This window comes from Sciurus vulgaris (assembly GCF_902686455.1).
Source record: "Sciurus vulgaris genome assembly, chromosome: 4".
Taxonomy (NCBI): Eukaryota; Metazoa; Chordata; class Mammalia; order Rodentia; family Sciuridae; genus Sciurus; species Sciurus vulgaris.
The window spans coordinates 161,841,284-161,855,847 of NC_136464.1; the positions used below are offsets into that span (position 1 = coordinate 161,841,284).

The 14,564-nt window shown below is 36.7% G+C and overlaps 1 protein-coding gene across 3 annotated transcripts in view; it reads left to right on the top strand.

The window, feature by feature from the left end:
* The window catches only part of FLT1 (fms related receptor tyrosine kinase 1), a 170,865-nt gene that overhangs the window by 18,818 nt on the left and 137,483 nt on the right, over positions 1–14,564 (top strand). For all 3 annotated transcript variants that reach the window (XM_079138566.1, XM_079138564.1, XM_079138565.1), the window contains exons 2-3: positions 6,553–6,649; positions 7,044–7,270. In XM_079138566.1, the coding sequence (XP_078994692.1) occupies positions 6,553–6,649; positions 7,044–7,270 (324 nt within the window). The remainder of the gene's footprint in view (positions 1–6,552; positions 6,650–7,043; positions 7,271–14,564) is intronic.

The window sequence follows — 14,564 nt, forward strand, 5'->3', positions numbered from 1 at the left end:
GCTTTTAATAAGTTACATATTGAGGAAGGAATCCTTTTATTATAAATTATGTTTAATTAACCTCACACAACCTTGGTAAATGGCTTATGGTCTTAAATTCAAATTTTAGAAACATGATACTTAGGGAATTATATTTAGATAAAGAGTCCATTTATCATGCAGGATTATGTACTATAGAAAACACAGTAGGAAAAATCAAAGACAGATGCTTCTCATTTGAAATAAGTCTAATATACAAAGCTTCGAGTTAAAAAATTTTGTAATCAATAATTTTGATGTAAAAGGAAACACCAGTAGATTTCTTCAGAGTTCTAGCAACATAACTGTCAATGTGACTTAGTTTACTAATATTTCCATTTAAATAGTTAAAATTCAAAATATGAAATTAGAAGTGATTTAAAATTAACACTAAATTGAATTTAAATGGTTATAATGAGGGGCAGTGAGTTTTTTTGCAATATATTTGTAAACTGGGGCTGGGTTGCGGCTCAGTGGTAGAGCGTTCAACTAGCAGGTGTGAAGCCCTGGGTTCGATCCTCAGCACCGCATAAAAAATAAAATAAAGGTATAAAAAATATGTTTGTAAACTTCCACTATGCAAATATTGATGTTACTTAACATGAAAGAATTACTTTTCTAAGATTAGACTTCGAACTTTAAGATGAAAGAAAAAAACAACTAGTGTAAAAAACTGAGGGGATCATATGTAGAAACAGATTTCAAAATACCTCAATATTTTAGTCCTTCAATGTAATTCTGATTGCCATAGTCATAATTTGTTGGGGTTTTTAAAAGAACACAACAGCTTTATTGAGAAGAATTGACTTCTGTGGGAGATGAGAATAAGACACCCCAAATATGACTGTAGGAGATCAGAATATTGAAATGTTAAATTCAGTGATTTTTTTTTTAAGTATTTATTCAGAATTGTGCAAACATCATCACTATTGAATTTTAAAACATTTCATGCCTCACAGAGAAACTTCATGCCATTACCAGTCATTCTTCATCCACCCTCCTCCAGCCCCTGGCAACCACTAATCTGTTTTCTATCTCTATGGATTTGCCTGTTCTGGATATTTATATAAATGGAATCATATAATACATGACTTTTTATGACTGGCTTCTTTCACTTGGCATAATGTTCTTGTTTTGTTTTGAAATTTACTTTCTCATACTTCTGGAAGCTAGAATTTGAGATCAAGAAAGCAGCAGATTTGGTTTCCCCCAAGAGGCCTCCCTGTGTGACCTCACTATGACCTCACATGACCCTTTGGCTATGTGCTCCAGCATACTGTTTCCAAGTTTCATCTATGTTGAAGCACATATCAGAACTTAATTCCTTTTTATTGTCAAACCATATTCCATCGTGAGATGCACCATGCTTGTCTATTCACCAGTTGATGGACATTTGCACCATTTCCATTTTTTGACTCCCATGTGTAATAGTGCTGTTAGAATCTCTGTACACACTTTTATGTAGACATATGTTCTCAGTTCTCTTGGGTAATTGTTGGGTACTGTGTTTAACCTATGATTAAATAGGCTTAACCATTTGAGGAACTGCTAAGCGTTTTTCAAGATGGCTACACTGTTTTAAAATCCTACTAGGAATGTATGAGGGTTCTAGTTTCTTTACATCCTCATCAACACTGGTTATTATCTGTATTTTGTATTCAAGCTATTCTAAGAGGCATGAAGTGGTGTGTCATTGTGCTTGTTATTTTCAGTTTCCTGATAATGATGTTCTTCATCTTTTCATGTGCTTATTGGTGATTTATACATCTTCTTTGAGAAAATGTCTATTCAGATCCTTTGTCAATTTTTTCAGTTGGGTTACTTGTCTTTTTTTAACCCATTTGTATTTTTTAAATATGATTTCTAACTTGTACATTGTTATCAATGACTTATGATCTCAGAATCAGAATTTTTAGGCTGGAAGGGATTATACAAATCAAAATCTAACCTCTTCCTTGACAGTTGAATCTGAGGCTTAGAGAGGCTTGCCAATGGCCTCAATAGACCTACTTTGCCACAGAGCTGGGGAGATTAATGACTCTAAATTAAAAATAGAAAAACAGATGTTTCACAATCTATACTGCTGTGCATTGGTTACTGACCTGGTTAACTTTCTGAGAAATGCATCTTAGGCAAATTCTTTGTTTTGTGAACATGACAGTGTGTACTTAGGTACACTAAGACAGCTGTGATGTCACCAGCCTATGGGACCATTTTGGATATGTGTTTCATCTTTGATGAAAACGTTGTTATTGTCTTTGACTAAATAAAGTACCTTTCTTAAATAGACTAACTCTTTGATTTCAATACATGAAGAGCTTGGGCCAGGGTCTGGTTGGAAGAGGAGCTAGGGACTTGTCTTAAGGTTGCATTCAGTTAGTAAGAACACTTTTTATTTAGCGCAATAAAAATAGCAGTTCTCTGAAGATACTTTTAGTCTTATAGGAATCTTCCTTGAGTCTTAAAAGTGACAGCAAAGCTGTCTGGCTCATAATGACCTCTGCTGGAGTTTGTTCTTTTAATATCCATCATGGTAGCTTTTAAGAGTTTTGAAGAAGGAAAATCATTTAGGCTTTGGATTTGGTTACAAAATAAAGCCATAGTTTGCTTGGAAATGTACTTTTCCCACTGAAGTCAACATTACATTTTGCCTAATGAAAGGAAGATGGGGAATGGAGAGTAGCTTTCTACCTGACTCGTGGCATGTGGGGAAAGAGAAATGGGATTTTTGTCAGAATCCTAAAGTTCAGTTGTACCTACAACAAAAGAATATTCAGATAAGATCAATATAAAGTGTCAGTGTTCAAATAAGAACACATTCGCATGGTGGTTTTCTAATGCTGTTTGCCCATACTGCTTGAACTTAGTAGATTTTTCTAACAAAGAAACATTGATCAAGTCCATTTTCATGATCTGCATGGAGTTTTTTGTTCCGTTTTATTTAAATAATAATTTTCATATCGAGAAAATTATCTAAATAATCCATATGCCCCTCATGATTATATTGTAGTTGACTTTGCCAAAAAGGGACAGATATTCACTGAGGGAACCATCTCTTTCTTCTAGATCTGATTTCTAGATCCTGTGGCAAACAGTGGAAAGTTTGGTACACACCCGAGCTTTATGGTGGGGGAATCATTGTTAAATTACAGCATTCCACCCTTGAAAATGAAATACCCTCTAGATTTTTTATCTAAATGGGCAGCATGACTCTGGGCTACTGAGAAAAATAAACCAAGTCACCCATGGTGTAAAGATGTATATGTTTATGGATATGTGCTTATTTATATCTTTGCATATATCACTCATGATATATAAAAAGTAACATGAAGTAGATGCTTCAAAAGGTTAGCTGAATCTTCATTACTCAGGTAGGCATATGGATATTAAATGCCTCAAAGAAATGTTTTAAGGCCTAATAATGTGATTGCAAAGCATTCAAGGAATAAATATTTCACTTTCCTTTTCCCTTATTGGTTTTCCTGTTAAGCTATAGTCTTGACATTTCCATTAATTTTTATGAGACCTTAGTTTCCTATTAACTGAAGAAAGGGGATTTACTAAAAGTGTCCAGTTACTTGGAAGTATAGTTTCCTTACATTTTTCCTTTGTTTTAATTAACTTTTATCTAACTTCCTCATTCAAAGGGAAAAATTCATTTATGTTGGTGGAGACAAATATAATAGAAAAATCGCTTTCTTAGCATTTTCCCCAGTAAACTTTCCAATAACCCTATTTTCCCCCCTAGTATCTTCTGACCATTCAGTCTGGGTGTGTCTTTGGGTTGGAAGACAGCAGAGGAGTACAATGAGGAACTTGCAGAGGGCATATTCTTTAAGGGATCTTCTAAACACAAACCTTCGCAGGGCTGGTTTGGCATGGCTATTTGAAGTTACAGGCTCTCTCTGATGAGAGAAGTCCTGATGTTCTAGGTCGCTGATAAAGAAAAATTCATATGATTTAGAAACAAAGTATCAGGTACTCATATCATGAAAATGGAGGCTTTTCCCCCGATGGCCTCTCTGCATGGGAAAGGGAATCACTCCCCCTAGACCACAGAGGTAACTATATAAGTAATGCCAGAATTTTCCTCAGGAAACTTTGCTGGATCTTTTCCAAAGGAGGAACAATTGTTCAATTAATCCTCAGAATTCATTCCATGCCATAGGGAAAGGTAGACACTATTCTGGCCTGGAAATTTTTCAGGGAAGGTGTTCTTAATTGCTGGATGTGACTTTGGAAAAATCTCCTGTTGACAAGCATCACTGATTTTCAACCACATTTTGCTTAGCCTCATAAAGATGAGTAAAGTAGGAAATATGTCCCTAGGTATCTGAATGGATTGAATCCATTTTATGGGGTTATTTGATCAACCACTCAGATCTATGTCAATCTGATTTCAGTTTAAATGTGTTACTATGGAAACATTAAATCTAACAGTAATTTGATACCAGGATCTTTTAGCTATAAAAATTATTTTCTTTCTTTTTTCTTTTGCAGTATTGGGGATGGATCCAGGGGCACTCAACCACTGAGTTACATTCCCAGCCTTTTTATTTTTTTAATTTTGAGATAGAATCTCACTAAGTTGCTGAGGCTGGCCTCAAACTTGTGATCCTTCCACCTCAGCTTCCTAAGTTGCTGGGATTACAGGTGTGAGTCAGTGTGCCTAACTAAAAGTTACTTTTAAATATGAACTTATCAGTAACATCAGAAAAGCATATAATGTTCATTTATTATCTTACGTTGCAATTAAACACCCAGCAAAATAGCCTCTAAAAGAAGGGGGATTCGGGGAGCAATTCCACAGATTTCAGGACTTGTGGGCATCTGCAACACAGCAGGCAGCCCGTGGAGGACATAGCACTGAATCCACACCCCCTGCCTGAGACATAGATCATGGGTTTTTCCATTTTATTCATACGGATATTAAGAAACAGCAAATGAAGTAACACAAAAGGTCTTGCAGTTAGTGAGTCGAAAACAAAACTCAAACGCAGATCTTTTAACTAAGTCCAGTTTTCTTTGAGACAGAACCCAAAAGAAACAACGGAAAGCACAGCTGGGTGTGGTGTGGGATTTGACACCTGAATCTTATCTCATAGATCTGTGACCCAACATGAAAATCTAGAGGACCATTTATTTCAAAATGCTACCTTAAGTTCCACTGTGTAAACCCATTTTTAAAGTTAAAAAAAATTGTCCCAAGATTTGTCCTAAATATTTAAATTTCCAAGCCTGCCTTTCCTCCCAACCTCTAACCCTTGTACCTGCCTAAATGTCACTAATCCTGGGCCCCTGGTCTCCTGCCTTAATCAGGCTTTGCAGTTGCCTTAGAGGGAAGAGGAGGAGGAAGTAGAGGATGGAGAAGAGGGGAAAGGAGGGAGGGGAGTGAGGGATGATGGGAAGAAGGCAAGAGAGACTGTTGTTGATTTTATTCTGAATGGTCAATGAGAGTTTTGAGGGAGGCTCAAAACTCTGCAGGACCTCTGGCTCAAAGAATCATGATACCAGGAGTGTCCAAATTGAAGGTCAGAGATCCAAGAGCATCTAGTTCAATCTCTTGGTTTACAGCTACAAAAAATGGGTCTGGAGAGAGAGATGACTTGTCCAGGGTCACACAGCTAGTTGCTAGGAAAGATGTCATTATTGCACTGTGTAAAGATGTACAGATCTTAAGGCACTTTCATACTTACTTCATCGCTTCACAACAATCCCGAGATGTTGCCTGTCAAATGTCACGTAAGTGAACAATTTCCTTCTAACTGTACCATTATAGAAGTAACTTGTGTATTGTGTAAGAAAAACCAAATGGTTTCTAAAACTGACTTGAATTCTAAAATTAGTTTTCCAAATGAGGAAACTCCTTTAGAAAGAAAAATGACTGGGGCCCCAAAAAGCATTGCTCGATTAATGACTGATCTATTGCTAGAATTCAGGAAAATTCCTATACCTTTTTAAATATTGTTAGTTATTATTATACATATTTATAGGGTGCTGTGATAATTTGATACCTGTATACAACATATAATAATGCCATCAGGGTATCTCCTCAACTATTTTCAAATTTTTTAAATTTACATAAAATAATTGCATTAGTTTATGAGATATATGTTTCCTTTTTACATAGGAAAAAAAAAATATAGAAGCATAGTCTAGCTGACCAGATAACCCACACTGGTAGAAGTTTAGTGTTATAAACTTACTTTGGATGACACTGACATTTAATCTTGAGAGTTTTGAATAAAATATTACGTATTCTTAATACGATTTCATTTTGAAACATGAATCTATTAACATATGACTTTTGGACAATACAATTTTTAGGTTATTTAGTACATAAGGATATATAATTCTTATGAGTTAGACTTGGACTAGGAAAAATTTGCAAATTAAAAAAATTTAAATTCAATGTATCTTTTTGCATATTTAAGTAGATTAAAAAGAAAAACTCACTTTTATGAAAAAATAACTTTAAAAAACAAGATGAGAAAGCAATTTGTAAATAATACATTTAAAAATTTTGTTTTCCAGGGTCTAGTTCAGGTTCAAAATTGAAAGGTCCTGAACTGAGTTTAAAAGGCACCCAGCACATCATGCAAGCAGGCCAGACACTGTATCTCAAATGCAGGTAAGTGACTACGCTGGTTTGGGAATAATGTACTTGTCCATCCCAAGGCCAAACCATTAATTCCCTGGTAGAGCAGAGAGGTAGATTTTAGTGCTCTCCTGTGACCTGCAAAGTACAAATAACCATGCGTCTCCAGCTTCACATGGAGAGTGTTCCCCGTGGAGGGGAGATTACTCACTGGGGGAAGCGGGGAAATGATGCTTGTTTTTGCAACTTTATTCTCAGTATTGTTCAAAAGGTTCTTTTGAACACACTTCTTTTCTGTAAAGATGAAGATGACTACCCTTAAGAGAAGACACAATAGTGCTTGCTAATAAAATGAATGCCTAGGAACTGGTGCTGAGCCCTGGCCCCAGTCTTGATCGTGTTTTTTTTTTCTTATTTACAATTGCAGGGGGGACTCGGCCCATTCATGGTCTTTGCCTAAAACGGTGAGTAAGGAAAGCAAAAGACTGAGCATAACTAAATCTGCCTGTGGAAGGAATGGCAAACAATTCTGCAGTACTTTGACCTTGAACATGGCTCAAGCAAACCACACTGGCTTCTATAGCTGCAAATATCTACCCATACATACTGCAAAGAAGAAGAAAGCAGAATCTACAATCTATATATTTATTAGTGGTAAGACTTCCATTTCCTATGTTCTGTTTGCTATTGCTTGGCAGAGGGCCATAAATCTACCCTGGTCCATTGGAAAGGTGGCTCTCCTAGAGAATATCAAAGAAATGGACCAGGAAAGAGATTACATCCTAGTTGTAGAACTTATAGAATTCATTTTTGCCTAATGCATTTGAACAAGAATTTTCAAAACCTAGTTAGTGAACTGTATGCTCCATAAAGTGAGACACTTTTGTCTATTTGGTTCACCACTACACCCAAAACATCTAGAAGAGTATCTGGATGGATAATTAATGATAGGATCTTAGTTCTATTTCTTAATTATGGGGAAGCCCAAAATAGGATACATAGTTTTGGTCCTTTAACACACTATATTGTCTTACATGTTAGAATTGTAAAAATTTTTGTCCAGGCTAGGGAATGTAGCTCAGTAGTACAGCATATGCTTAGCATGTTTGAGGCCCTGGGTTTGATCCCAGCACAACACACACACATACACACACACACACACACACACACAAATTGTTTTTTCTACTAAATTAATAAATGCAGTATTATTATTTTCTCTTGAGCGTTACAAATTTGGTTCCAGTTGACAATGGTGTATTATTTCATGTTCACTGAGCAAGTATTATATAAGGATTGGCATGTACCATTGAATAGTGAAAAGGACAAAAGGTAAAAATGAATCTTTCTTTTGGTGATTCTAGGGTTTAATCCAGGGCCTCACACACGATAAGCAAATGCTCTACCACTGGGCTGTTTCTCCAGCCTGGAATGAATCATTTTTGGTTATAATTTCTCCAGTACTGTTTTTTCTGTCCTTAGAGAATGAACAAATGAAGTAATAATATTTGAAGGGAAGAAATGCAAAATCCTTAAGGAAGTATGAATTGAAAATAGAAATGGATCTCTGAGAAACAATATAAAAATGCCCTGTTATGTTCCTCTTGTTTAGTCCAGTCAGTTTCCAAAAACACTGAGGGGGATCTAGAGACCATAAAGCAAAATTAGTAGGCACTTCAGGCACAAAATCAAGTTTAAAAAGTAAATAACCCACTATTGCATCATAAAAAGTACACATTGTGGGTCTTCCTCCTCATGAACTAAAGAACGGAGTGTTCGCACGCACAAGTGGCAATATAGTAGATTTAACGTCGTGGTGGGATTCTTTTTTAATTTTTTGAAATAAGGTAACTAGACAGTGTTTTACTGGAGCATAATCTATAATCCTCCAGATTTAGGATTAGTTTTAAGAGACAGTAGAACAGTTTCATGATATTGACAGTAACCTCTTTAGCTACTATCAGCCCCATGTTGACTGAGCCAGTGTTAAGTCCCTACCCCTCAAACTGTTGTGACTTGTACTTTCCCAGGTAGCTAACTGTAGGAACTATACATCCTAGCTACTATAGGGGTACATCAGCCCACTTACACATAAGAGTAGACTACAGACAGGGAACCTGGCACAGGAAGTTGGCACACCCTGTGGGAAGGAAAAGGGTAGAAAATGAGGCAGGTTGGAGAAGGTACAGAAGGAAGAACAGAGACTTTGAGAGAGGCAGTCTTGCAGCTCAGAGGGAAAGAAGATACAATGCCTGATAGTGGGGGGAAAAATCATACTTGGCCATCTGTTTTCTTTTTCTGCTTCCACAGCATATTATTATGTTTTTTCCAGCACTTGAATAGAAAAGAAAGCACTTTGCAGTGTTTCCTAGAGACTTCCTATCTCTCTGGGGGAGTGGACTTTCATACTAAAGTTCTCATAAACTTTTCTCCTATGAGTTTATTGGGGTCTGACTTGCAATTCAGACACACAAATAAATAAAAGACCATCTCTTTTTTTCTAAAAACCACATTCAATTATTTCTCTCTTTAACTCCTACACAAACAGATAGGGAGTATGTGATCCACTCCACTCCCCTTTTATGAAAGAACAGAAACATAGCTATTTACAATTATTTCAGCTACACAACAGAGCAGATCTGGCAAATAACCATGACTTTGGGTGTCAAATCACTTATTAATCTAAGCCTCATAAGGGCAGATCTGTGTCTGTCTGATCACTTTTATCTGTAATGTGCCTCCTGGGGACAGTGCCTGGCAAATGGCAAAAACTCCGTATTTGTAAAATGAATGAATAAACTGGTTAACAGGTGCTGTGTGGAATGCTATGTTAACATTGACATTGGGAATAAATTCCAGGTTGAGTGGAAAGAGTGCCATGAATGATAACGGAGTCTATTATGGAGACATTGTTTCATGGACTTACAACTTCTGCTATCCTGTAATAGAAGCATAAAGTTACAAGATCCAATATCTCAAAACTGCTGCACAATTTTTTAGACATTAGGAAATTGTCTACTTCAAAGACTCTTCTAGGAGAAAAAAGAATTGTGAAATGCGGCATAGGCATTATTGTGAAACACACACAAATACAGTACACACTAATAATATGATGAGAATACTGGAAAATTGTTAGGATGTATAATGAGATTGATTATTTTTAAACCATACTAATACTAAAAGATGTTTGGCTAATAATGATATCCATAAAGGAGCATCCTGAATCTTACTTGCTTCTAATTAATTAACAACTATTTAGGGATCATGCTATGTGCTTCTAACTGTCCTATGAAAAGTAACATCTATTTTGTTCTCTTTTTCCTGGCAGAGTGTTTATTAGTCTCATAATCACACTTTATAAAAGTCCAAGGTAGCTGTGATATAATTCTTTAAACAATTATAATGTTTCAAAATAGCCCAACATTTTTTGTATTTCTGTATTTATTATTTAATTAATTCTCTTTCTGAGGAAATTTGGTCTTCTGCTTTCATTTTTATTGAACATTTCCATGACAGGTTTATTTTAGTTCAGGGGCACAAAACTTGGTCTCTGCTGACTCAGAGGATTATCTCTGGGATTAATATAACTTCAACCATTTTTTTTGATCACTCACTGGATGCACAGCTGTGATTACTCACTAGATATGAACTTGCTATCATGTATTTATTGTTGAATATTTACTACAGAACATGTTGTTCTGTTTGGAGGATTTCCTATCCCTGAAAAGCAACTGCAGATGTGTTAGCATTTCATTTTATAAAGAGGGGAAACCATCTTTTGCTATCTTATAAAAAAGCAGATCTGTAGTCTGTGGAGTTTTGAGAAAAAGAATCTGGAGCATATAGCTTTGTCTACATATCACCAAATCCAATATGTGAATTATGAACAAACTAATATTTAGACATTGATTGCCTGCTATATAACAGGCACAGTTCCCATCTGAGCCTGATACAGATGTAACATCTGGTATGTAATATACAGAAAAACTAATACTGTCACTTTATCACTACTGTTTGATATAAATGCACCAACCCTCTGATATCTCAATTTAACTACTCAAGTAACTATATTTAACTACTTGAATTGATTACTAAATTGTTTGATTAAATGAAAATTAGTGACTTCTTACACTTACATAACTTCTTACATTGGATACGTTTCTTTTCACTTAAACAAATGATTTTGTTTACATTATGCCATTTATTCCTCACCAGGATCTACTCTTGGTTCTTATAAAATCAAGGCTCTGTGGGACATGGTGGAAAAGTATTAACCACAAGACAAGGTGCTCAGATTTCCCTTCAGAGTCTCAGTGGCCAGAGGGAAAGGGGCAAGACCAAAGCAGGGATTCTGGAGGAATGGTGATGTTATACATAAGAACTTGCCCCTAGGACAACATTTTCTAAAAGAGGGTTTTCTTAAAATTATTATTATGATACATGAGTTGAGACTGGAAAGTAAGAAAACTGATCAGAAAATACTTTTAAATGGCACCTCTAAAGGTTTAGATGTCAGAGTCTCCAGTTCAGTTAGCAAGACCTTGAACTTTGCATGTTGAGCTCCCCACACTGTGAAGTTAGCCTACATCCCTCTCTTCTCCAGCCACAAGCCTTTTGGGGTCTACTTAAATATAATGTCTTCTCTTAAAAAATTACAGTCGGAAAGTGAAAAAAAAAAATGAGGTGAAGGTATGGTTAGGTGGCCATCTCTAGTTCTTCGCTGTAAAAGAAACTCACTGCTTTTCCTCTGTTTCTCTTTTGTTGACTGTGTTTCTCTGAGTCCTTTAAAGTAAATGGGCTGGAGTATTTTCATAAGCTTTTTCCTTCTAGTTGTTTTCTCATATGCATAAAACTGATGAACTCTGCATAATGGCCCAACTTAAGATATAAAAATTAGCAGACACAATGGGTATATATCTGAATTTCTAACAACAGATATTTTAAAAAATAATTATTATTATGCCTTTACGTAAATATATTTAGTGGTGAAAAGGCTCCACCTGGCTAGAAGATCCTGAGCAAGCAAAAATCTTAATAGTAGACATGTTCTTAGAAGGATTCAGTGCACTCATTTGTACAGCAAATTTTCTTAAAACTTTCCTGAAGAGCTTTTACATAAGTATCTCGGAGAGAAACTGAGTTGGCATTTCCTGCATGTTATATATGAGAAACATTCTCTTAGGCTTGCACAGAAGAGACAGAGCTCACAGAGTGACAAGTCAGGATGGGGATCCAGGTCCAATCCCTAGTTTAAGATTATTTCCCCTACAATGGAGTTTCAGTTCTTGACCTCAAGCTGTGACCTAATTATTTTCATCTTTGAAAACATATAGTTATTACATTTTTTAAAAATCTCAATTCAGTTTTTTCTTTCTCTTTTGAGAAATGATAGGTTGAGCTGGTTTTGAGTGTGTTTCTGAATGACAGACTTTAGAGAGGCAAATCCCAAGTCCCAAGAACGTTGTGCTGTGGCCTGCTGGGGAAAAGCCTTGTTTTGGCCCTTCTGCCTGCACACTGCCTTGCTGCTATTCTAGCTCTCACAACATGGGAGGAAGACACAACTCTACTAACAAAGCTGAGCAGGACTTTTTAAAAATGTGCAATCCCAACCCATTAGGGGGCTGTGGAATCCAATTAGTGTGTTGCAACCAGCATTAAAAACACAGAATAATGTGGAAAATATCTGAGTATACTGCAAATAGTAAGGATAAGTGTTGTTTAGCAAAATTAATTGTTTACATTATATCCATGTGTTCCTCTTCTCTCTCTTTCACACACACACACACACACACACACACACACACACACACACACACACTATACCCACATAAATGTAAAGTTCATACATATGTGTCCTTGGATATGTATATGTACTTAATGACTCTGATGCGAAACATATTTCTTTGTAGAACTCATTAAAATAAGTTTAAAGTGAGAGGGGAAGCCAGTGCCAATTGAAAAGACCATTTTGGGTGGGGGGACATAGGACTACTAAAACAGAAGTCTAGAAAAACCCTGGTAGTAGATATTAGAGTAAATATCCACCCTAATGGTAAAGGATAGCTCCTGTCCTTTAGTTGATGTGGGTCACTGTGTGCTACTGCACAAAACACTCACTTCATTCCTGAAGTGGCTTTTACCACAGGAGGTTTCTATTGGCAGAAGGAGTCTGTCTACAGAATTTGGTAACACACCTGCCACAAGCCCTATTATGGGAGGCACAAAAAGCAAAGTTGCAGATCCTGTAATTTTGAAATTCCTCAGTTACTTTCTGCAACTATAGCTCATAGACTTGTGAATATTAAAAAAAAAAAAAAAAAAAAAACAAAAAACCCACAGGTCTTGGACGGGGTTATGGTTCAGTGGTAGAGCACTTGCCTAGCATGTGGGAGGCACTGGGTTTGATTCTCAGTACCACATGTAAATAAATAAAATAAAGGTTAATTGACAACTAAAAAAATATTTTAAAAATAAAAACTGTTTAAAAAACACAGGTTTTATGTTTTTAAGAGAACAACTATTGTTCAAACGTGGGTGTCTGTGAAGAGTGAAGAGGACTCCTCCTAGTCCTTAACAAGGTCCCCTTGGGGCATGAACATTCTGTCGCAACATTGCCTTCCTTTAGATTCCTTCCTAGATCTTCCACAACTGGGTACACACATGAGATGTCAGTCAGTACTGCCGATGGTAGAAAGTTGAGCAGCTGGTATGTGTCACCCAATTTGCTGTGTGGGTATGGCAAGTCCGAAAAAAAAAAAAAAAATCCGCCAACATAACAAGCGATCAGTGGCAAATCAGTGGCAATTGTAGATTGACTCACAGAGCCTTCTGGGTCCACTTCCTCCTGTCATGAGGACCTTTGAAGGTCCTCTGATGTGAGCTCTTCCTCCTAAGCAGAAAGGGGCTAGTGATGCTGGCAAAGCAGAAGTCATCATGGGCTCGAGGACGTGGAATGGCTGAACAGGTTGTCAAAGCCTCTCAAAAATTTCTGCAGGATCATTGTTATTTTTGTGAGAGAAACTTTAAGAGAAAATATAGCTTCTATTCATTAAAGTCTTTCCTCCAAGAGAAAATAGACTAAAACAGTTTACATTCTGCAAGAAGAAAACAATTAAGATACCAGCTTTAAAAAATAAATAAAAAGAACTCTTGGCCATACTTGTTGGCTAAATTCTTTAGACCTGGATTTATTAGGAAATCTGTGACAATGACCTGTTATTGCTTGCCTAATGTCTGGAGTCTTCTGGTTTTAGATTTTACTTTTCAATGTGTACTCATCTCTCCTTCCCCTAACCACCTATCCCCCCTTACTCATTTCAGCGCTATCTCTGAACTTGACTTCTTCCACTTATTTTCTGATACTTGTGTTTCTTCTAGCACAAATCTTCCTGTATGAGTTAGTTTTCAAGTTTTGTCCCAGGGATTGTCTATGGTTTCTACCATAGTAGTCACTTGAGCCCCTGTATCGCCCAGCAGCAGCGAATGCAGACCGGCTAGGTGATGGATCCTGTTTTTCTTCTCATGTCCTCACCTGATGCATTTGCTTAAGAGACAGATGCGTGCGCTGGGATGAACAAAGCATGGACTCTCAGCCTCTGGAGCACATGTCTGGAAACCCAGGTGGCTTTCCCAACGTGGGAGCAGGCTGATTTGCATTTACAGAATTCTATTTCAAATGATCTGTCAGGAATCCCTAGGAATTTTCTGGCCTGTCTGCATACAATTTCATCAAAAACCTGGTATAAGGGCAGGTTTTGCTGGATTATTTTTTCTTCCCCATGTTCGATGAAATTGCAAAAGAGGAGAAAAACAAAAATGTCTAAGGATTAACATATACATTGATGTCGTCTGGAACCTTAGATTTTTCCTTAAGAAACAGACTCCACTACATCCTGGCTATGTGCTCCCTCTAGGACTTAGCATTCTATCCATCAGAGCTGATTAGGACCAC